Source organism: Haliaeetus albicilla, chromosome 10 (assembly GCF_947461875.1).
Source record: "Haliaeetus albicilla chromosome 10, bHalAlb1.1, whole genome shotgun sequence".
NCBI lineage: Eukaryota > Metazoa > Chordata > Aves > Accipitriformes > Accipitridae > Haliaeetus > Haliaeetus albicilla.
In genome coordinates, this window is record NC_091492.1 from 25675083 (window position 1) to 25698394 (window position 23312).

At 56.7% G+C, this 23312-nt stretch overlaps 2 protein-coding genes and 5 pseudogenes across 2 annotated transcripts; all 7 read left to right on the forward strand.

Annotated features, from left to right (window-relative positions):
- Positions 1-2094: 2094 nt before the first annotated feature.
- On the forward strand, positions 2095-2888 carry LOC138687138 (feather beta keratin). The gene is made up of 2 exons (XM_069793112.1): positions 2095-2241; positions 2568-2888. Exons 1-2 carry the CDS (start codon positions 2095-2097, stop codon positions 2886-2888), a joined length of 468 nt encoding a protein of 155 aa, XP_069649213.1.
- Positions 2889-5813: 2925 nt separating this feature from the next.
- On the forward strand, positions 5814-6607 carry LOC138687139 (feather beta keratin). The gene is made up of 2 exons (XM_069793113.1): positions 5814-5960; positions 6287-6607. Exons 1-2 carry the CDS (start codon positions 5814-5816, stop codon positions 6605-6607), a joined length of 468 nt encoding a protein of 155 aa, XP_069649214.1.
- A 2202-nt stretch (positions 6608-8809) lies between these two features.
- LOC138687140 (feather beta keratin-like) lies at positions 8810-9608 on the forward strand (annotated as a pseudogene).
- Positions 9609-11810: 2202 nt separating this feature from the next.
- LOC138687141 (feather beta keratin-like) lies at positions 11811-12609 on the forward strand (annotated as a pseudogene).
- Positions 12610-14811: 2202 nt separating this feature from the next.
- On the forward strand, positions 14812-15610 carry LOC138687142 (feather beta keratin-like; annotated as a pseudogene).
- A 2202-nt stretch (positions 15611-17812) lies between these two features.
- Positions 17813-18611, forward strand: LOC138687143 (feather beta keratin-like; annotated as a pseudogene).
- A 2202-nt stretch (positions 18612-20813) lies between these two features.
- Positions 20814-21612, forward strand: LOC138687144 (feather beta keratin-like; annotated as a pseudogene).
- Positions 21613-23312: the final 1700 nt, after the last annotated feature.

A 23312-nucleotide genomic window follows, 5' to 3' on the forward strand; every position in this document is an offset into this window, starting at 1 on the left:
AGTGAGCCCCAGCCCGCCCCCAGCCTGCTCATCCCAGCTCTCAGTCTTTCCTCATACGTGCGACCCTCCAGTCCCTTAATCATCTGCGTGGCCTTTCATTTGTCTCTCTCCACTATGTCCATGTCGCTCTCGCACTGAGGAGCCCAGAACTGGACACGGTACTCCCGCTGTGGCCTCATGAGTGCTGAGTGAAGGGGAAGGATCAACTCCCTCAAGCTGGAGGAAATACTTTGTCTAAAGCAGCCCAGGGTACAATACTATGCTGCATAAGCAAATGTGATCCCATACAGGGTAAAGGGGTGGCTGAAACGATGTGGTGCGCTTGTATCCTTTTGAGGGACTGAGAGTGGGTGTCCCACTGAAATGGTCACCTGGAGGGGACTGTCCTTTACATGTGACAAAGCCTTCCCAAAGTCACCCACATCCCGCTGTCCCAAACGCCAGACTTGTTGTCTCTCTCAGCAAACCCCTGTCACGCTCTCCATGGCTCCAAGACGTGTCTGGTGCGTTGACAGATGCGCAAGGAGTTGTATCTCTTCACTTCTGCCCCCAGACCATCTCGTTGTGTCCCCAGCTCCCTTTCTGAAGTATTCAGCAATGTGGCCAGAGCGGCACAGTCACTGCTTGGGAGTTTACATGACGTGTGGCCCATGACACTGAAGTGAGGGCATTTAGCAAGTCCTTCTCCGTCCCTTGCACGCTGGAGGAAGGAAAGAAAGAAACCTGCAGGATGCAGCCATTGTGTCTTCCTGCCTTTCTGCCCTGAACCGCAAGACCACCGACATCCGGGAGGGAAGTAACCTCGCTTGTGTGTAAAGTTGTCATGTAGCTGGTGATGTAGGAGAGGACAAGGTGCCTATCCTTTCCTCCCACATCCTCTAGTCTTCCACAGGTGACGTTTTGCCCCGTGCCTCCCAGCGCTTCCCAGTCCTGCTTCACGTAGAGCGAGGGTCATCTCTTGTGCTGCCCCATATGCTGTGGGAACCCCCACGGTGCCTTTCCCCATAGCTAAAGCCCTGTCTTCCCTGAAAGACAGCTGCTGCTAGCAAAATCCCAGTGCCCTGCTGTGCAGGAGGGCCCTCAGGAAATGCACTCTCCATCAACACCCATAAGCCATGCTGAGCTGACAGCAGAAGCACGGTGGGGTGAAAACATCGTACCAGGCCGGGTAGAGAGCGTCTGCGGCACGTGATCAGAGAGGGTAGGGTGCAGCAGGGCACTGGAGCCTTTGGGCAGACCCTCACCGTAGGTGCTGACTGTGGGACTAGCATGGGCCAGTGGGAAACTCATGTCTGAGAGTGCTGAGATGCTTGGGAAGAGGAAACAGATATCCTGATGTCTACTTGCTTCCAGTGTGTTCCTGCTGACATTCCCAGACTATGAGTACTTGTGATGAGTTTTGATGTCTCATGGAAAGCTTTCCAAGCTTGTTGCAGTGTATGTTATTGAGTTAGCGTGTAGGCTCAAAGAAGAAGTGTTTGGCAGTCTTGGGGATGAAGAAGGAACCGTTGGGAAGCCCCAACACTGACCTTTGGTGGTGGTGGGGGCAGGGAGCAGACTTAGCACGTGTTGGAGGGGAGTGTCTCTGCTTCTCAAACGTCCTTCTCCTGTTGATTGGAGGCTCTCCAGAGAAGGTAAGGACGAGCAAAGAGCATATGAATTTCTCTTGATGTTAAATTGCTGAGTCTAAAACCTTACAGGGTATCCAAGGTGACTGGGAAGTTTATACCTAACTTTGATGGAGTTAGGTATGAGGTTCCGCAATGGATATGTTGACTCCCGTCACAGAAAATTCTTTTAAAGTCTGGCCTTGTATTTTAGGACTGCCAGAAAACATGCCCCGTTCATTATGAGAACGCTGAAAGTGAGGCCCTGGAGGGCAAGGGGATGGCATCACTTGGCAGGGTGGGACACTCCTCATCACTGCCTGGATCATCTGCCTGTGCTGACGTGTCATTTCCCCTGGAAACGTTTTGGCCTCTAATACTGTCACTTGAAAGGAGCCTGTGTGGCTGAATGGGCATGTCACGAAGAGGGAAATGAAAAGGCAGCGTTGCAGGGAACATAAGCGGTGTCCCCATTTCTGTAATTGTGATGCTTCGCACGCAAGATGAGCTTGTTGGCAAACACATTACATGCGCAAAGAGTGCCTCTGGGCCCGGAGCAGTCATGACCAGTATAAAAGCCAGTCCAACAGCAGGCTTCCTCATCCACTTCTCTTGCCTTCTCGTCCTTGGTGAAGAAGGTGAGCTGCAACCGCCTTTGCCTCTTTCCTGTCTTTCTCCTTTTCCTCTCTGTCTTCCGGCCTCAGCTGAGCCTTTGCCTCAGCACAGCTTTTGCTGAGAGCCTTGCTACTCGATCTGCTCCTGGTGTCCCTGTTCTTCCTGTTCTCCAGTGGGGGGAGGTGGGAGAAGGCCTTGGGCTTTCTTTGCAGGGAGGGGACCCTTGGGGACCAGGGCTCTTTAATCTCCCTTCCTCCCTGCTCCCCAGACTGTGCCTTTGCTCTTGCCGAGCAGGCTGTCGGCCTGCGCCTCACATGCTGCCTCTGCTTTCCCTGCCCTCTCTCCCAGGTGCACCTCCATCCCGCAGCCATGTCCTGCTACGATCTGTGCCGTCCCTGTGGCCCAACCCCGCTTGCCAACAGCTGCAACGAGCCCTGTGTCAGGCAGTGCCAGGACTCCCGGGTGGTTATTGAACCATCTCCCGTGGTGGTGACCCTGCCCGGGCCCATCCTCAGCTCCTTCCCCCAGAACACCGCTGTGGGATCCACCACCTCCGCTGCTGTTGGCAGCATCCTGAGTGCTGAGGGAGTGCCCATCAACTCCGGGGGCTTTAGCCTCTCTGGCCTTGGTGGCCGCTACTGTGGCAGAAGGTGCCTGCCCTGCTAAAGCCGGGCTGGACCTCCAGTGAGTGCATCGACCAGGAAGCCCAAAGCCGGGTGCCGGACTGAGGATGGAGCTGCTGGCCAGGGTTTCCAGAAGGGTTGAGCGCCCTCGTGCCCTCCCGCAAAGGAGGGAGGGAAGCAAGGTGCCAGCCTGTGCTGTCTGGAAAGACGGCCAACTGTTGTCTTCTCCTTCGCCTGCTTTCTTCTCCGCATCACGAGTCCCTGTTGTCTCCTGCTGTCCTGTGCCACGGGTTCATCCTGAAGCAAGTTGGGAGGGGCCCTGCTCATCACCCTCTCCCCACGTGTGTGGGAGGAAGACGTGCGTCCCATTGCTGTGAAGGGGTGCCTGACCGTCAGCTGCCCTTGTAGCAGCCTGGACCGCGTCCCTTCCAGCACGCACAGCTTTGTTTCACTCTCTAGACTCATTAAAGTTTATGCTGCATTGTAGCTTGAGTCTCCTCATGCCCCTTCCCTCCCGGGATGGCCAGCCAAGCTGCTCAATGGGAAATCACAGAATCACAGCATGATTGGGGTTGGCAGGGACTTCTGGAGGTCATCTCGTCCAGTACCCTGCTCGAGGAGGTCAACCTAGAGCCAGTTGCTCTAGCTCCAGATGGCTTTTGGATATCTCCAGGGATGGAGGCTCCATAATCTCCCTGGGCAACCTGTTCCAGTGTTTGGTGACCCTCACAGTGAAAGAGCGTTTCCTGACATTCAGATGGAGCTTTCCGTGTTTCCTTTTGTGCCCATTGCCTCTGGTCCTTTCGACGGGCAGCACTGAAAAGACCCTAACTCCTTCCTCCTTGCACCTTCCCTTCTGGTATTTAAATACATCAGTGAGCCCCAGCCCGCCCCCAGCCTGCTCATCCCAGCTCTCAGTCTTTCCTCATACGTGCGACCCTCCAGTCCCTTAATCATCTGCGTGGCCTTTCATTTGTCTCTCTCCACTATGTCCATGTCGCTCTCGCACTGAGGAGCCCAGAACTGGACACGGTACTCCCGCTGTGGCCTCATGAGTGCTGAGTGAAGGGGAAGGATCAACTCCCTCAAGCTGGAGGAAATACTTTGTCTAAAGCAGCCCAGGGTACAATACTATGCTGCATAAGCAAATGTGATCCCATACAGGGTAAAGGGGTGGCTGAAACGATGTGGTGCGCTTGTATCCTTTTGAGGGACTGAGAGTGGGTGTCCCACTGAAATGGTCACCTGGAGGGGACTGTCCTTTACATGTGACAAAGCCTTCCCAAAGTCACCCACATCCCGCTGTCCCAAACGCCAGACTTGTTGTCTCTCTCAGCAAACCCCTGTCACGCTCTCCATGGCTCCAAGACGTGTCTGGTGCGTTGACAGATGCGCAAGGAGTTGTATCTCTTCACTTCTGCCCCCAGACCATCTCGTTGTGTCCCCAGCTCCCTTTCTGAAGTATTCAGCAATGTGGCCAGAGCGGCACAGTCACTGCTTGGGAGTTTACATGACGTGTGGCCCATGACACTGAAGTGAGGGCATTTAGCAAGTCCTTCTCCGTCCCTTGCACGCTGGAGGAAGGAAAGAAAGAAACCTGCAGGATGCAGCCATTGTGTCTTCCTGCCTTTCTGCCCTGAACCGCAAGACCACCGACATCCGGGAGGGAAGTAACCTCGCTTGTGTGTAAAGTTGTCATGTAGCTGGTGATGTAGGAGAGGACAAGGTGCCTATCCTTTCCTCCCACATCCTCTAGTCTTCCACAGGTGACGTTTTGCCCCGTGCCTCCCAGCGCTTCCCAGTCCTGCTTCACGTAGAGCGAGGGTCATCTCTTGTGCTGCCCCATATGCTGTGGGAACCCCCACGGTGCCTTTCCCCATAGCTAAAGCCCTGTCTTCCCTGAAAGACAGCTGCTGCTAGCAAAATCCCAGTGCCCTGCTGTGCAGGAGGGCCCTCAGGAAATGCACTCTCCATCAACACCCATAAGCCATGCTGAGCTGACAGCAGAAGCACGGTGGGGTGAAAACATCGTACCAGGCCGGGTAGAGAGCGTCTGCGGCACGTGATCAGAGAGGGTAGGGTGCAGCAGGGCACTGGAGCCTTTGGGCAGACCCTCACCGTAGGTGCTGACTGTGGGACTAGCATGGGCCAGTGGGAAACTCATGTCTGAGAGTGCTGAGATGCTTGGGAAGAGGAAACAGATATCCTGATGTCTACTTGCTTCCAGTGTGTTCCTGCTGACATTCCCAGACTATGAGTACTTGTGATGAGTTTTGATGTCTCATGGAAAGCTTTCCAAGCTTGTTGCAGTGTATGTTATTGAGTTAGCGTGTAGGCTCAAAGAAGAAGTGTTTGGCAGTCTTGGGGATGAAGAAGGAACCGTTGGGAAGCCCCAACACTGACCTTTGGTGGTGGTGGGGGCAGGGAGCAGACTTAGCACGTGTTGGAGGGGAGTGTCTCTGCTTCTCAAACGTCCTTCTCCTGTTGATTGGAGGCTCTCCAGAGAAGGTAAGGACGAGCAAAGAGCATATGAATTTCTCTTGATGTTAAATTGCTGAGTCTAAAACCTTACAGGGTATCCAAGGTGACTGGGAAGTTTATACCTAACTTTGATGGAGTTAGGTATGAGGTTCCGCAATGGATATGTTGACTCCCGTCACAGAAAATTCTTTTAAAGTCTGGCCTTGTATTTTAGGACTGCCAGAAAACATGCCCCGTTCATTATGAGAACGCTGAAAGTGAGGCCCTGGAGGGCAAGGGGATGGCATCACTTGGCAGGGTGGGACACTCCTCATCACTGCCTGGATCATCTGCCTGTGCTGACGTGTCATTTCCCCTGGAAACGTTTTGGCCTCTAATACGGTCACTTGAAAGGAGCCTGTGTGGCTGAATGGGCATGTCACGAAGAGGGAAATGAAAAGGCAGCGTTGCAGGGAACATAAGCGGTGTCCCCATTTCTGTAATTGTGATGCTTCGCACGCAAGATGAGCTTGTTGGCAAACACATTACATGCGCAAAGAGTGCCTCTGGGCCCGGAGCAGTCATGACCAGTATAAAAGCCAGTCCAACAGCAGGCTTCCTCATCCACTTCTCTTGCCTTCTCGTCCTTGGTGAAGAAGGTGAGCTGCAACCGCCTTTGCCTCTTTCTTGTCTTTCTCCTTTTCCTCTCTGTCTTCCGGCCTCAGCTGAGCCTTTGCCTCAGCACAGCTTTTGCTGAGAGCCTTGCTACTCGATCTGCTCCTGGTGTCCCTGTTCTTCCTGTTCTCCAGTGGGGGGAGGTGGGAGAAGGCCTTGGGCTTTCTTTGCAGGGAGGGGACCCTTGGGGACCAGGGCTCTTTAATCTCCCTTCCTCCCTGCTCCCCAGACTGTGCCTTTGCTCTTGCCGAGCAGGCTGTCGGCCTGCGCCTCACATGCTGCCTCTGCTTTCCCTGCCCTCTCTCCCAGGTGCACCTCCATCCCGCAGCCATGTCCTGCTACGATCTGTGCCGTCCCTGTGGCCCAACCCCGCTTGCCAACAGCTGCAACGAGCCCTGTGTCAGGCAGTGCCAGGACTCCCGGGTGGTTATTGAACCATCTCCCGTGGTGGTGACCCTGCCCGGGCCCATCCTCAGCTCCTTCCCCCAGAATACCGCTGTGGGATCCACCACCTCCGCTGCTGTTGGCAGCATCCTGAGTGCTGAGGGAGTGCCCATCAACTCCGGGGGCTTTAGCCTCTCTGGCCTTGGTGGCCGCTACTGTGGCAGAAGGTGCCTGCCCTGCTAAAGCCGGGCTGGACCTCCAGTGAGTGCATCGACCAGGAAGCCCAAAGCCGGGTGCCGGACTGAGGATGGAGCTGCTGGCCAGGGTTTCCAGAAGGGTTGAGCGCCCTCGTGCCCTCCCGCAAAGGAGGGAGGGAAGCAAGGTGCCAGCCTGTGCTGTCTGGAAAGACGGCCAACTGTTGTCTTCTCCTTCGCCTGCTTTCTTCTCCGCATCACGAGTCCCTGTTGTCTCCTGCTGTCCTGTGCCACGGGTTCATCCTGAAGCAAGTTGGGAGGGGCCCTGCTCATCACCCTCTCCCCACGTGTGTGGGAGGAAGACGTGCGTCCCATTGCTGTGAAGGGGTGCCTGACCGTCAGCTGCCCTTGTAGCAGCCCGGACCGCGTCCCTTCCAGCACGCACAGCTTTGTTTCACTCTCTAGACTCATTAAAGTTTATGCTGCATTGTAGCTTGAGTCTCCTCATGCCCCTTCCCTCCCGGGATGGCCAGCCGAGCCGTCCAGGGGAAATGTTATACCGTGGAGGGGAACGGGGTGGGTGGGTAAGGGCCAGTGCTGGACCTCTCTCGTGCATGGAGGGGCTGAGTTCCCTGAAGGGCTATGGTCATTGGAAGAGACATGGGGCAGTGGAGGGGTGCGTGGTATTGCCTGAGTATGGAAAAGGTGGCCAGGAGCTGCCCTAAGGGACATGTGATCAACGAGCGAGGTTGGATACTGGCTTCCAGTTGATGAGGCAAGCCATTGCCCTGCTGGAAGACATTTCTGTGCAGGCTAACAACCACCTGCCCAAGGCTGCGATCGCATGTTACCAGTTGCAACGTGTCCTTGCCCTTCTGTCCTCCAAGCACTTCTTCCAAACCCTGGAACTGGAGGGAGTCCCAAGGGAGTTGAAGGGACAGGTGGCAGCAAGGGCAGCTCCGTATAAGGGAGATGTGAGCCCTCTGCTAGATTTTGGCACAATGGGGATGCGTTGATCATGGGTGAGTAAAATAGGGAGGGGAGGGGAATGGACACACAGGGATCGTCCATCCTCATTGGAAAGTGATGGGTAGCATTGCTGACACGTCCTGGAGGGTCCGCAAAGTTCAAGAACGGAGCAGGAAAAGCATCTTTGCCCCCAGCGGAGCAGTCTTGTGGTCAGAAGCATTAGGTGTTGTGGAGTCCTTCTGTGTGTGTCACTGTGTCCTGAAGGGACGTGAGTCTGGAGCAGATGTGCTGCAAATCCTGCAGAAACCCCACTCAGCTGCTGTGCAGGCTGTGCCTGGAGAGGTCCCAAGCAGTGATCCTTTTGTCCCTCCAACGGGGCCTCAAGCTGTGGAGTGGTACCCCGCCAGCTCTGTTCTCAGTCCCTCCTTCCCATGCCCTTGTCCTCCACAGGCAATGCTTTGGTCCTGCTGCTCTTGTTGCGCTTCTGGAGAGTAGGAGGCACCTCTTGTGCCGTGCTCCTCCGACTGTCCTTGCCAAGACTCGTGGAGCCTGCTTGCTGCTGAGCAGGGTTGGGTGTCCTGTGGAAATCCTGCCACGTATTTGGTCATGCCTGGTGTGGCAGCAGTCTGGATGGCCAAAGTAGAAGTTGTGGCAGGAAGAAGGACGTGTATCGATGGGCCAGCCTGTGCCTCGGTCACTGAGGTGCCTCCAGCTTTGCCAGCGGTCTCCAGCAAAGAGTGTTGGGAGGGGAATAGCCTTCATTCTTAACCACTGGTAGTCTGCTGCTCAAGGCAGGTAGGGATGAAGGAGAGAAAGAAGATGGCAAAAGAGGCAGGCAAACTTCTGCCGAGATCAAAGCTCAGTCTCAGAGAGAGAGTCGAAAACCCAAGAGCCGGGGTGCCCTGCCTAGAGAGGCGATGCCTAATACAGTGTGAGTGAGCACAGCATGAGAGAGCGAGCGACTGATGGTGCCGACCCCTGCATGGGGGTGTCCAGGCCGAAGCCTCAGGGTTAGGAGGAGACCTGCCCCATTCTTGAGGAAACACTTTAAAGTGAGGCCCTGGAGGGCAAGGGACTAGCATCACCTGGCAGGGTGGGACACTCCTCATCACTGCCTGGATCATCTGCCTGTGCTGACGTGTCATTTCCCCTGGAAACGTTTTGGCCTCTAATACTGTCACTTGAAAGGAGCCTGTGTGGCTGAACGGGCATGTCACGAAGAGGGAAATGAAAAGGCAGCGTTGCAGGGAACATAAGCGGTGTCCCCGTTTCTGTAATTGTGATGCTTCGCATGCAAGATGAGCTTGTTGGTAAACACATTACATTACATGCGCAAAGAGTGCCTCTGGGCCCGGAGCAGTCATGACCAGTATAAAAGCCAGTCCAACAGCAGGCTTCCTCATCCACTTCTCTTGCCTTCTCGTCCTTGGTGAAGAAGGTGAGCTGCAACCGCCTTTGCCTCTTTCTTGTCTTTCTCCTTTTCCTCTCTGTCTTCCGGCCTCAGCTGAGCCTTTGCCTCAGCACAGCTTTTGCTGAGAGCCTTGCTACTCGATCTGCTCCTGGTGTCCCTGTTCTTCCTGTTCTCCAGTGGGGGGAGGTGGGAGAAGGCCTTGGGCTTTCTTTGCAGGGAGGGGACCCTTGGGGACCAGGGCTCTTTAATCTCCCTTCCTCCCTGCTCCCCAGACTGTGCCTTTGCTCTTGCCGAGCAGGCTGTCGGCCTGCGCCTCACATGCTGCCTCTGCTTTCCCTGCCCTCTCTCCCAGGTGCACCTCCATCCCGCAGCCATGTCCTGCTACGATCTGTGCCGTCCCTGTGGCCCAACCCCGCTTGCCAACAGCTGCAACGAGCCCTGTGTCAGGCAGTGCCAGGACTCCCGGGTGGTTATTGAACCATCTCCCGTGGTGGTGACCCTGCCCGGGCCCATCCTCAGCTCCTTCCCCCAGAACACCGCTGTGGGATCCACCACCTCCGCTGCTGTTGGCAGCATCCTGAGTGCTGAGGGAGTGCCCATCAACTCCGGGGGCTTTAGCCTCTCTGGCCTTGGTGGCCGCTACTGTGGCAGAAGGTGCCTGCCCTGCTAAAGCCGGGCTGGACCTCCAGTGAGTGCATCGACCAGGAAGCCCAAAGCCGGGTGCCGGACTGAGGATGGAGCTGCTGGCCAGGGTTTCCAGAAGGGTTGAGCGCCCTCGTGCCCTCCCGCAAAGGAGGGAGGGAAGCAAGGTGCCAGCCTGTGCTGTCTGGAAAGACGGCCAACTGTTGTCTTCTCCTTCGCCTGCTTTCTTCTCCGCATCACGAGTCCCTGTTGTCTCCTGCTGTCCTGTGCCACGGGTTCATCCTGAAGCAAGTTGGGAGGGGCCCTGCTCATCACCCTCTCCCCACGTGTGTGGGAGGAAGACGTGCGTCCCATTGCTGTGAAGGGGTGCCTGACCGTCAGCTGCCCTTGTAGCAGCCCGGACCGCGTCCCTTCCAGCACGCACAGCTTTGTTTCACTCTTTAGACTCATTAAAGTTTATGCTGCATTGTAGCTTGAGTCTCCTCATGCCCCTTCCCTCCCGGGATGGCCAGCCGAGCCGTCCAGGGGAAATGTTATACCGTGGAGGGGAACGGGGTGGGTGGGTAAGGGCCAGTGCTGGACCTCTCTCGTGCATGGAGGGGCTGAGTTCCCTGAAGGGCTATGGTCATTGGAAGAGACATGGGGCAGTGGAGGGGTGCGTGGTATTGCCTGAGTATGGAAAAGGTGGCCAGGAGCTGCCCTAAGGGACATGTGATCAACGAGCGAGGTTGGATACTGGCTTCCAGTTGATGAGGCAAGCCATTGCCCTGCTGGAAGACATTTCTGTGCAGGCTAACAACCACCTGCCCAAGGCTGCGATCGCATGTTACCAGTTGCAACGTGTCCTTGCCCTTCTGTCCTCCAAGCACTTCTTCCAAACCCTGGAACTGGAGGGAGTCCCAAGGGAGTTGAAGGGACAGGTGGCAGCAAGGGCAGCTCTGTATAAGGGAGATGTGAGCCCTCTGCTAGATTTTGGCACAATGGGGATGCGTTGATCATGGGTGAGTAAAATAGGGAGGGGAGGGGAATGGACACACAGGGATCGTCCATCCTCATTGGAAAGTGATGGGTAGCATTGCTGACACGTCCTGGAGGGTCCGCAAAGTTCAAGAACGGAGCAGGAAAAGCATCTTTGCCCCCAGCGGAGCAGTCTTGTGGTCAGAAGCATTAGGTGTTGTGGAGTCCTTCTGTGTGTGTCACTGTGTCCTGAAGGGACGTGAGTCTGGAGCAGATGTGCTGCAAATCCTGCAGAAACCCCACTCAGCTGCTGTGCAGGCTGTGCCTGGAGAGGTCCCAAGCAGTGATCCTTTTGTCCCTCCAACGGGGCCTCAAGCTGTGGAGTGGTACCCCGCCAGCTCTGTTCTCAGTCCCTCCTTCCCATGCCCTTGTCCTCCACAGGCAATGCTTTGGTCCTGCTGCTCTTGTTGTGCTTCTGGAGAGTAGGAGGCACCTCTTGTGCCGTGCTCCTCCGACTGTCCTTGCCAAGACTCGTGGAGCCTGCTTGCTGCTGAGCAGGGTTGGGTGTCCTGTGGAAATCCTGCCACGTATTTGGTCATGCCTGGTGTGGCAGCAGTCTGGATGGCCAAAGTAGAAGTTGTGGCAGGAAGAAGGACGTGTATCGATGGGCCAGCCTGTGCCTCGGTCACTGAGGTGCCTCCAGCTTTGCCAGCGGTCTCCAGCAAAGAGTGTTGGGAGGGGAATAGCCTTCATTCTTAACCACTGGTAGTCTGCTGCTCAAGGCAGGTAGGGATGAAGGAGAGAAAGAAGATGGCAAAAGAGGCAGGCAAACTTCTGCCGAGATCAAAGCTCAATCTCAGAGAGAGAGTCGAAAACCCAAGAGCCGGGGTGCCCTGCCTAGAGAGGCGATGCCTAATACAGTGTGAGTGAGCACAGCATGAGAGAGCGAGCGACTGATGGTGCCGACCCCTGCATGGGGGTGTCCAGGCCGAAGCCTCAGGGTTAGGAGGAGACCTGCCCCATTCTTGAGGAAACACTTTAAAGTGAGGCCCTGGAGGGCAAGGGACTAGCATCACCTGGCAGGGTGGGACACTCCTCATCACTGCCTGGATCATCTGCCTGTGCTGACGTGTCATTTCCCCTGGAAACGTTTTGGCCTCTAATACTGTCACTTGAAAGGAGCCTGTGTGGCTGAACGGGCATGTCACGAAGAGGGAAATGAAAAGGCAGCGTTGCAGGGAACATAAGCGGTGTCCCCGTTTCTGTAATTGTGATGCTTCGCACGCAAGATGAGCTTGTTGGTAAACACATTACATTACATGCGCAAAGAGTGCCTCTGGGCCCGGAGCAGTCATGACCAGTATAAAAGCCAGTCCAACAGCAGGCTTCCTCATCCACTTCTCTTGCCTTCTCGTCCTTGGTGAAGAAGGTGAGCTGCAACCGCCTTTGCCTCTTTCCTGTCTTTCTCCTTTTCCTCTCTGTCTTCCGGCCTCAGCTGAGCCTTTGCCTCAGCACAGCTTTTGCTGAGAGCCTTGCTACTCGATCTGCTCCTGGTGTCCCTGTTCTTCCTGTTCTCCAGTGGGGGGAGGTGGGAGAAGGCCTTGGGCTTTCTTTGCAGGGAGGGGACCCTTGGGGACCAGGGCTCTTTAATCTCCCTTCCTCCCTGCTCCCCAGACTGTGCCTTTGCTCTTGCCGAGCAGGCTGTCGGCCTGCGCCTCACATGCTGCCTCTGCTTTCCCTGCCCTCTCTCCCAGGTGCACCTCCATCCCGCAGCCATGTCCTGCTACGATCTGTGCCGTCCCTGTGGCCCAACCCCGCTTGCCAACAGCTGCAACGAGCCCTGTGTCAGGCAGTGCCAGGACTCCCGGGTGGTGATCCAGCCCTCTCCCGTGGTGGTGACCCTGCCCGGACCCATCCTCAGCTCCTTCCCCCAGAACACCGCTGTGGGATCCACCACCTCCGCTGCTGTTGGCAGCATCCTGAGTGAGGAGGGAGTGCCCATCAACTCCGGGGGCTTTAACCTCTCTGGCCTTGGTGGCCGCTACTGTGGCAGAAGGTGCCTGCCCTGCTAAAGCCGGGCTGGACCTCCAGTGAGTGCATCGACCAGGAAGCCCAAAGCCGGGTGCCGGACTGAGGATGGAGCTGCTGGCCAGGGTTTCCAGAAGGGTTGAGCGCCCTCGTGCCCTCCCGCAAAGGAGGGAGGGAAGCAAGGTGCCAGCCTGTGCTGTCTGGAAAGACGGCCAACTGTTGTCTTCTCCTTCGCCTGCTTTCTTCTCCGCATCACGAGTCCCTGTTGTCTCCTGCTGTCCTGTGCCACGGGTTCATCCTGAAGCAAGTTGGGAGGGGCCCTGCTCATCACCCTCTCCCCACGTGTGTGGGAGGAAGACGTGCGTCCCATTGCTGTGAAGGGGTGCCTGACCGTCAGCTGCCCTTGTAGCAGCCCGGACCGCGTCCCTTCCAGCACGCACAGCTTTGTTTCACTCTTTAGACTCATTAAAGTTTATGCTGCATTGTAGCTTGAGTCTCCTCATGCCCCTTCCCTCCCGGGATGGCCAGCCGAGCCGTCCAGGGGAAATGTTATACCGTGGAGGGGAACGGGGTGGGTGGGTAAGGGCCAGTGCTGGACCTCTCTCGTGCATGGAGGGGCTGAGTACCCTGAAGGGCTATGGTCATTGGAAGAGACATGGGGCAGTGGAGGGGTGCGTGGTATTGCCTGAGTATGGAAAAGGTGGCCAGGAGCTGCCCTAAGGGACATGTGATCAACGAGCGAGGTTGGATACTGGCTTCCAGTTGATGAGGCAAGCCATTGCCCTGCTGGAAGACATTTCTGTGCAGGCTAACAACCACCTGCCCAAGGCTGCGATCGCATGTTACCAGTTGCAACGTGTCCTTGCCCTTCTGTCCTCCAAGCACTTCTTCCAAACCCTGGAACTGGAGGGAGTCCCAAGGGAGTTGAAGGGACAGGTGGCAGCAAGGGCAGCTCTGTATAAGGGAGATGTGAGCCCTCTGCTAGATTTTGGCACAATGGGGATGCGTTGATCATGGGTGAGTAAAATAGGGAGGGGAGGGGAATGGACACACAGGGATCGTCCATCCTCATTGGAAAGTGATGGGTAGCATTGCTGACACGTCCTGGAGGGTCCGCAAAGTTCAAGAACGGAGCAGGAAAAGCATCTTTGCCCCCAGCGGAGCAGTCTTGTGGTCAGAAGCATTAGGTGTTGTGGAGTCCTTCTGTGTGTGTCACTGTGTCCTGAAGGGACGCGAGTCTGGAGCAGATGTGCTGCAAATCCTGCAGAAACCCCACTCAGCTGCTGTGCAGGCTGTGCCTGGAGAGGTCCCAAGCAGTGATCCTTTTGTCCCTCCAACGGGGCCTCAAGCTGTGGAGTGGTACCCCGCCAGCTCTGTTCTCAGTCCCTCCTTCCCATGCCCTTGTCCTCCACAGGCAATGCTTTGGTCCTGCTGCTCTTGTTGCGCTTCTGGAGAGTAGGAGGCACCTCTTGTGCCGTGCTCCTCCGACTGTCCTTGCCAAGACTCGTGGAGCCTGCTTGCTGCTGAGCAGGGTTGGGTGTCCTGTGGAAATCCTGCCACGTATTTGGTCATGCCTGGTGTGGCAGCAGTCTGGATGGCCAAAGTAGAAGTTGTGGCAGGAAGAAGGACGTGTATCGATGGGCCAGCCTGTGCCTCGGTCACTGAGGTGCCTCCAGCTTTGCCAGCGGTCTCCAGCAAAGAGTGTTGGGAGAGGAATAGCCTTCATTCTTAACCACTGGTAGTCTGCTGCTCAAGGCAGGTAGGGATGAAGGAGAGAAAGAAGATGGCAAAAGAGGCAGGCAAACTTCTGCCGAGATCAAAGCTCAATCTCAGAGAGAGAGTCGAAAACCCAAGAGCCGGGGTGCCCTGCCTAGAGAGGCGATGCCTAATACAGTGTGAGTGAGCACAGCATGAGAGAGCGAGCGACTGATGGTGCCGACCCCTGCATGGGGGTGTCCAGGCCGAAGCCTCAGGGTTAGGAGGAGACCTGCCCCATTCTTGAGGAAACACTTTAAAGTGAGGCCCTGGAGGGCAAGGGACTAGCATCACCTGGCAGGGTGGGACACTCCTCATCACTGCCTGGATCATCTGCCTGTGCTGACGTGTCATTTCCCCTGGAAACGTTTTGGCCTCTAATACTGTCACTTGAAAGGAGCCTGTGTGGCTGAACGGGCATGTCACGAAGAGGGAAATGAAAAGGCAGCGTTGCAGGGAACATAAGCGGTGTCCCCGTTTCTGTAATTGTGATGCTTCGCATGCAAGATGAGCTTGTTGGTAAACACATTACATTACATGCGCAAAGAGTGCCTCTGGGCCCGGAGCAGTCATGACCAGTATAAAAGCCAGTCCAACAGCAGGCTTCCTCATCCACTTCTCTTGCCTTCTCGTCCTTGGTGAAGAAGGTGAGCTGCAACCGCCTTTGCCTCTTTCTTGTCTTTCTCCTTTTCCTCTCTGTCTTCCGGCCTCAGCTGAGCCTTTGCCTCAGCACAGCTTTTGCTGAGAGCCTTGCTACTCGATCTGCTCCTGGTGTCCCTGTTCTTCCTGTTCTCCGGTGGGGGGAGGTGGGAGAAGGCCTTGGGCTTTCTTTGCAGGGAGGGGACCCTTGGGGACCAGGGCTCTTTAATCTCCCTTCCTCCCTGCTCCCCAGACTGTGCCTTTGCTCTTGCCGAGCAGGCTGTCGGCCTGCGCCTCACATGCTGCCTCTGCTTTCCCTGCCCTCTCTCCCAGGTGCACCTCCATCCCGCAGCCATGTCCTGCTACGATCTGTGCCGTCCCTGTGGCCCAACCCCGCTTGCCAACAGCTGCAACGAGCCCTGTGTCAGGCAGTGCCAGGACTCCCGGGTGGTGATCCAGCCCTCTCCCGTGGTGGTGACCCTGCCCGGACCCATCCTCAGCTCCTTCCCCCAGAACACCGCTGTGGGATCCACCACCTCCGCTGCTGTTGGCAGCATCCTGAGTGAGGAGGGAGTGCCCATCAACTCCGGGGGCTTTAACCTCTCTGGCCTTGGTGGCCGCTACTGTGGCAGAAGGTGCCTGCCCTGCTAAAGCCGGGCTGGACCTCCAGTGAGTGCATCGACCAGGAAGCCCAAAGCCGGGTGCCGGACTGAGGATGGAGCTGCTGGCCAGGGTTTCCAGAAGGGTTGAGCGCCCTCGTGCCCTCCCGCAAAGGAGGGAGGGAAGCAAGGTGCCAGCCTGTGCTGTCTGGAAAGACGGCCAACTGTTGTCTTCTCCTTCGCCTGCTTTCTTCTCCGCATCACGAGTCCCTGTTGTCTCCTGCTGTCCTGTGCCACGGGTTCATCCTGAAGCAAGTTGGGAGGGGCCCTGCTCATCACCCTCTCCCCACGTGTGTGGGAGGAAGACGTGCGTCCCATTGCTGTGAAGGGGTGCCTGACCGTCAGCTGCCCTTGTAGCAGCCCGGACCGCGTCCCTTCCAGCACGCACAGCTTTGTTTCACTCTTTAGACTCATTAAAGTTTATGCTGCATTGTAGCTTGAGTCTCCTCATGCCCCTTCCCTCCCGGGATGGCCAGCCGAGCCGTCCAGGGGAAATGTTATACCGTGGAGGGGAACTGGGTGGGTGGGTAAGGGCCAGTGCTGGACCTCTCTCGTGCATGGAGGGGCTGAGTACCCTGAAGGGCTATGGTCATTGGAAGAGACATGGGGCAGTGGAGGGGTGCGTGGTATTGCCTGAGTATGGAAAAGGTGGCCAGGAGCTGCCCTAAGGGACATGTGATCAACGAGCGAGGTTGGATACTGGCTTCCAGTTGATGAGGCAAGCCATTGCCCTGCTGGAAGACATTTCTGTGCAGGCTAACAACCACCTGCCCAAGGCTGCGATCGCATGTTACCAGTTGCAACGTGTCCTTGCCCTTCTGTCCTCCAAGCACTTCTTCCAAACCCTGGAACTGGAGGGAGTCCCAAGGGAGTTGAAGGGACAGGTGGCAGCAAGGGCAGCTCTGTATAAGGGAGATGTGAGCCCTCTGCTAGATTTTGGCACAATGGGGATGCGTTGATCATGGGTGAGTAAAATAGGGAGGGGAGGGGAATGGACACACAGGGATCGTCCATCCTCATTGGAAAGTGATGGGTAGCATTGCTGACACGTCCTGGAGGGTCCGCAAAGTTCAAGAACGGAGCAGGAAAAGCATCTTTGCCCCCAGCGGAGCAGTCTTGTGGTCAGAAGCATTAGGTGTTGTGGAGTCCTTCTGTGTGTGTCACTGTGTCCTGAAGGGACGTGAGTCTGGAGCAGATGTGCTGCAAATCCTGCAGAAACCCCACTCAGCTGCTGTGCAGGCTGTGCCTGGAGAGGTCCCAAGCAGTGATCCTTTTGTCCCTCCAACGGGGCCTCAAGCTGTGGAGTGGTACCCCGCCAGCTCTGTTCTCAGTCCCTCCTTCCCATGCCCTTGTCCTCCACAGGCAATGCTTTGGTCCTGCTGCTCTTGTTGCGCTTCTGGAGAGTAGGAGGCACCTCTTGTGCCGTGCTCCTCCGACTGTCCTTGCCAAGACTCGTGGAGCCTGCTTGCTGCTGAGCAGGGTTGGGTGTCCTGTGGAAATCCTGCCACGTATTTGGTCATGCCTGGTGTGGCAGCAGTCTGGATGGCCAAAGTAGAAGTTGTGGCAGGAAGAAGGACGTGTATCGATGGGCCAGCCTGTGCCTCGGTCACTGAGGTGCCTCCAGCTTTGCCAGCGGTCTCCAGCAAAGAGTGTTGGGAGGGGAATAGCCTTCATTCTTAACCACTGGTAGTCTGCTGCTCAAGGCAGGTAGGGATGAAGGAGAGAAAGAAGATGGCAAAAGAGGCAGGCAAACTTCTGCCGAGATCAAAGCTCAATCTCAGAGAGAGAGTCGAAAACCCAAGAGCCGGGGTGCCCTGCCTAGAGAGGCGATGCCTAATACAGTGTGAGTGAGCACAGCATGAGAGAGCGAGCGACTGATGGTGCCGACCCCTGCATGGGGGTGTCCAGGCCGAAGCCTCAGGGTTAGGAGGAGACCTGCCCCATTCTTGAGGAAACACTTTAAAGTGAGGCCCTGGAGGGCAAGGGACTAGCATCACCTGGCAGGGTGGGACACTCCTCATCACTGCCTGGATCATCTGCCTGTGCTGACGTGTCATTTCCCCTGGAAACGTTTTGGCCTCTAATACTGTCACTTGAAAGGAGCCTGTGTGGCTGAACGGGCATGTCACGAAGAGGGAAATGAAAAGGCAGCGTTGCAGGGAACATAAGCGGTGTCCCCGTTTCTGTAATTGTGATGCTTCGCATGCAAGATGAGCTTGTTGGTAAACACATTACATTACATGCGCAAAGAGTGCCTCTGGGCCCGGAGCAGTCATGACCAGTATAAAAGCCAGTCCAACAGCAGGCTTCCTCATCCACTTCTCTTGCCTTCTCGTCCTTGGTGAAGAAGGTGAGCTGCAACCGCCTTTGCCTCTTTCTTGTCTTTCTCCTTTTCCTCTCTGTCTTCCGGCCTCAGCTGAGCCTTTGCCTCAGCACAGCTTTTGCTGAGAGCCTTGCTACTCGATCTGCTCCTGGTGTCCCTGTTCTTCCTGTTCTCCGGTGGGGGGAGGTGGGAGAAGGCCTTGGGCTTTCTTTGCAGGGAGGGGACCCTTGGGGACCAGGGCTCTTTAATCTCCCTTCCTCCCTGCTCCCCAGACTGTGCCTTTGCTCTTGCCGAGCAGGCTGTCGGCCTGCGCCTCACATGCTGCCTCTGCTTTCCCTGCCCTCTCTCCCAGGTGCACCTCCATCCCGCAGCCATGTCCTGCTACGATCTGTGCCGTCCCTGTGGCCCAACCCCGCTTGCCAACAGCTGCAACGAGCCCTGTGTCAGGCAGTGCCAGGACTCCCGGGTGGTGATCCAGCCCTCTCCCGTGGTGGTGACCCTGCCCGGACCCATCCTCAGCTCCTTCCCCCAGAACACCGCTGTGGGATCCACCACCTCCGCTGCTGTTGGCAGCATCCTGAGTGAGGAGGGAGTGCCCATCAACTCCGGGGGCTTTAACCTCTCTGGCCTTGGTGGCCGCTACTGTGGCAGAAGGTGCCTGCCCTGCTAAAGCCGGGCTGGACCTCCAGTGAGTGCATCGACCAGGAAGCCCAAAGCCGGGTGCCGGACTGAGGATGGAGCTGCTGGCCAGGGTTTCCAGAAGGGTTGAGCGCCCTCGTGCCCTCCCGCAAAGGAGGGAGGGAAGCAAGGTGCCAGCCTGTGCTGTCTGGAAAGACGGCCAACTGTTGTCTTCTCCTTCGCCTGCTTTCTTCTCCGCATCACGAGTCCCTGTTGTCTCCTGCTGTCCTGTGCCACGGGTTCATCCTGAAGCAAGTTGGGAGGGGCCCTGCTCATCACCCTCTCCCCACGTGTGTGGGAGGAAGACGTGCGTCCCATTGCTGTGAAGGGGTGCCTGACCGTCAGCTGCCCTTGTAGCAGCCCGGACCGCGTCCCTTCCAGCACGCACAGCTTTGTTTCACTCTTTAGACTCATTAAAGTTTATGCTGCATTGTAGCTTGAGTCTCCTCATGCCCCTTCCCTCCCGGGATGGCCAGCCGAGCCGTCCAGGGGAAATGTTATACCGTGGAGGGGAACGGGGTGGGTGGGTAAGGGCCAGTGCTGGACCTCTCTCGTGCATGGAGGGGCTGAGTACCCTGAAGGGCTATGGTCATTGGAAGAGACATGGGGCAGTGGAGGGGTGCGTGGTATTGCCTGAGTATGGAAAAGGTGGCCAGGAGCTGCCCTAAGGGACATGTGATCAACGAGCGAGGTTGGATACTGGCTTCCAGTTGATGAGGCAAGCCATTGCCCTGCTGGAAGACATTTCTGTGCAGGCTAACAACCACCTGCCCAAGGCTGCGATCGCATGTTACCAGTTGCAACGTGTCCTTGCCCTTCTGTCCTCCAAGCACTTCTTCCAAACCCTGGAACTGGAGGGAGTCCCAAGGGAGTTGAAGGGACAGGTGGCAGCAAGGGCAGCTCCGTATAAGGGAGATGTGAGCCCTCTGCTAGATTTTGGCACAATGGGGATGCGTTGATCATGGGTGAGTAAAATAGGGAGGGGAGGGGAATGGACACACAGGGATCGTCCATCCTCATTGGAAAGTGATGGGTAGCATTGCTGACACGTCCTGGAGGGTCCGCAAAGTTCAAGAACGGAGCAGGAAAAGCATCTTTGCCCCCAGCGGAGCAGTCTTGTGGTCAGAAGCATTAGGTGTTGTGGAGTCCTTCTGTGTGTGTCACTGTGTCCTGAAGGGACGTGAGTCTGGAGCAGATGTGCTGCAAATCCTGCAGAAACCCCACTCAGCTGCTGTGCAGGCTGTGCCTGGAGAGGTCCCAAGCAGTGATCCTTTTGTCCCTCCAACGGGGCCTCAAGCTGTGGAGTGGTACCCCGCCAGCTCTGTTCTCAGTCCCTCCTTCCCATGCCCTTGTCCTCCACAGGCAATGCTTTGGTCCTGCTGCTCTTGTTGCGCTTCTGGAGAGTAGGAGGCACCTCTTGTGCCGTGCTCCTCCGACTGTCCTTGCCAAGACTCGTGGAGCCTGCTTGCTGCTGAGCAGGGTTGGGTGTCCTGTGGAAATCCTGCCACGTATTTGGTCATGCCTGGTGTGGCAGCAGTCTGGATGGCCAAAGTAGAAGTTGTGGCAGGAAGAAGGACGTGTATCGATGGGCCAGCCTGTGCCTCGGTCACTGAGGTGCCTCCAGCTTTGCCAGCGGTCTCCAGCAAAGAGTGTTGGGAGGGGAATAGCCTTCATTCTTAACCACTGGTAGTCTGCTGCTCAAGGCAGGTAGGGATGAAGGAGAGAAAGAAGATGGCAAAAGAGGCAGGCAAACTTCTGCCGAGATCAAAGCTCAATCTCAGAGAGAGAGTCGAAAACCCAAGAGCCGGGGTGCCCTGCCTAGAGAGGCGATGCCTAATACAGTGTGAGTGAGCACAGCATGAGAGAGCGAGCGACTGATGGTGCCGACCCCTGCATGGGGGTGTCCAGGCCGAAGCCTCAGGGTTAGGAGGAGACCTGCCCCATTCTTGAGGAAACACTTTAAAGTGAGGCCCTGGAGGGCAAGGGACTAGCATCACCTGGCAGGGTGGGACACTCCTCATCACTGCCTGGATCATCTGCCTGTGCTGACGTGTCATTTCCCCTGGAAACGTTTTGGCCTCTAATACTGTCACTTGAAAGGAGCCTGTGTGGCTGAATGGGCATGTCACGAAGAGGGAAATGAAAAGGCAGCGTTGCAGGGAACATAAGCGGTGTCCCCGTTTCTGTAATTGTGATGCTTCGCATGCAAGATGAGCTTGTTGGTAAACACATTACATTACATGCGCAAAGAGTGCCTCTGGGCCCGGAGCAGTCATGACCAGTATAAAAGCCAGTCCAACAGCAGGCTTCCTCATCCACTTCTCTTGCCTTCTCGTCCTTGGTGAAGAAGGTGAGCTGCAACCGCCTTTGCCTCTTTCCTGTCTTTCTCCTTTTCCTCTCTGTCTTCCGGCCTCAGCTGAGCCTTTGCCTCAGCACAGCTTTTGCTGAGAGCCTTGCTACTCGATCTGCTCCTGGTGTCCCTGTTCTTCCTGTTCTCCGGTGGGGGGAGGTGGGAGAAGGCCTTGGGCTTTCTTTGCAGGGAGGGGACCCTTGGGGACCAGGGCTCTTTAATCTCCCTTCCTCCCTGCTCCCCAGACTGTGCCTTTGCTCTTGCCGAGCAGGCTGTCGGCCTGCGCCTCACATGCTGCCTCTGCTTTCCCTGCCCTCTCTCCCAGGTGCACCTCCATCCCGCAGCCATGTCCTGCTACGATCTGTGCCGTCCCTGTGGCCCAACCCCGCTTGCCAACAGCTGCAACGAGCCCTGTGTCAGGCAGTGCCAGGACTCCCGGGTGGTGATCCAGCCCTCTCCCGTGGTGGTGACCCTGCCCGGACCCATCCTCAGCTCCTTCCCCCAGAACACCGCTGTGGGATCCACCACCTCCGCTGCTGTTGGCAGCATCCTGAGTGAGGAGGGAGTGCCCATCAACTCCGGGGGCTTTAACCTCTCTGGCCTTGGTGGCCGCTACTGTGGCAGAAGGTGCCTGCCCTGCTAAAGCCGGGCTGGACCTCCAGTGAGTGCATCGACCAGGAAGCCCAAAGCCGGGTGCCGGACTGAGGATGGAGCTGCTGGCCAGGGTTTCCAGAAGGGTTGAGCGCCCTCGTGCCCTCCCGCAAAGGAGGGAGGGAAGCAAGGTGCCAGCCTGTGCTGTCTGGAAAGACGGCCAACTGTTGTCTTCTCCTTCGCCTGCTTTCTTCTCCGCATCATGAGTCCCTGTTGTCTCCTGCTGTCCTGTGCCACGGGTTCATCCTGAAGCAAGTTGGGAGGGGCCCTGCTCATCACCCTCTCCCCACGTGTGTGGGAGGAAGACGTGCGTCCCATTGCTGTGAAGGGGTGCCTGACCGTCAGCTGCCCTTGTAGCAGCCCGGACCGCGTCCCTTCCAGCACGCACAGCTTTGTTTCACTCTTTAGACTCATTAAAGTTTATGCTGCATTGTAGCTTGAGTCTCCTCATGCCCCTTCCCTCCCGGGATGGCCAGCCGAGCCGTCCAGGGGAAATGTTATACCGTGGAGGGGAACGGGGTGGGTGGGTAAGGGCCAGTGCTGGACCTCTCTCGTGCATGGAGGGGCTGAGTACCCTGAAGGGCTATGGTCATTGGAAGAGACATGGGGCAGTGGAGGGGTGCGTGGTATTGCCTGAGTATGGAAAAGGTGGCCAGGAGCTGCCCTAAGGGACATGTGATCAACGAGCGAGGTTGGATACTGGCTTCCAGTTGATGAGGCAAGCCATTGCCCTGCTGGAAGACATTTCTGTGCAGGCTAACAACCACCTGCCCAAGGCTGCGATCGCATGTTACCAGTTGCAACGTGTCCTTGCCCTTCTGTCCTCCAAGCACTTCTTCCAAACCCTGGAACTGGAGGGAGTCCCAAGGGAGTTGAAGGGACAGGTGGCAGCAAGGGCAGCTCTGTATAAGGGAGATGTGAGCCCTCTGCTAGATTTTGGCACAATGGGGATGCGTTGATCATGGGTGAGTAAAATAGGGAGGGGAGGGGAATGGACACACAGGGATCGTCCATCCTCATTGGAAAGTGATGGGTAGCATTGCTGACACGTCCTGGAGGGTCCGCAAAGTTCAAGAACGGAGCAGGAAAAGCATCTTTGCCCCCAGCGGAGCAGTCTTGTGGTCAGAAGCATTAGGTGTTGTGGAGTCCTTCTGTGTGTGTCACTGTGTCCTGAAGGGACGTGAGTCTGGAGCAGATGTGCTGCAAATCCTGCAGAAACCCCACTCAGCTGCTGTGCAGGCTGTGCCTGGAGAGGTCCCAAGCAGTGATCCTTTTGTCCCTCCAACGGGGCCTCAAGCTGTGGAGTGGTACCCCGCCAGCTCTGTTCTCAGTCCCTCCTTCCCATGCCCTTGTCCTCCACAGGCAATGCTTTGGTCCTGCTGCTCTTGTTGCGCTTCTGGAGAGTAGGAGGCACCTCTTGTGCCGTGCTCCTCCGACTGTCCTTGCCAAGACTCGTGGAGCCTGCTTGCTGCTGAGCAGGGTTGGGTGTCCTGTGGAAATCCTGCCACGTATTTGGTCATGCCTGGTGTGGCAGCAGTCTGGATGGCCAAAGTAGAAGTTGTGGCAGGAAGAAGGACGTGTATCGATGGGCCAGCCTGTGCCTCGGTCACTGAGGTGCCTCCAGCTTTGCCAGCGGTCTCCAGCAAAGAGTGTTGGGAGGGGAATAGCCTTCATTCTTAACCACTGGTAGTC

Bases quoted from the DNA above. Each gene is read 5' to 3' on its own strand.
- LOC138687138 (XM_069793112.1), top strand. From the start codon at position 2,095: ATGCTTCGCACGCAAGATGAGCTTGTTGGCAAACACATTACATGCGCA. The intron at 2,242-2,567 runs GAAGGTGAGCTG...TGCCCTCTCTCC, and splicing joins GCCTTCTCGTCCTTGGTGAA to CAGGTGCACCTCCATCCCGC.
- LOC138687139 (XM_069793113.1), top strand. From the start codon at position 5,814: ATGCTTCGCACGCAAGATGAGCTTGTTGGCAAACACATTACATGCGCA. The intron at 5,961-6,286 runs GAAGGTGAGCTG...TGCCCTCTCTCC, and splicing joins GCCTTCTCGTCCTTGGTGAA to CAGGTGCACCTCCATCCCGC.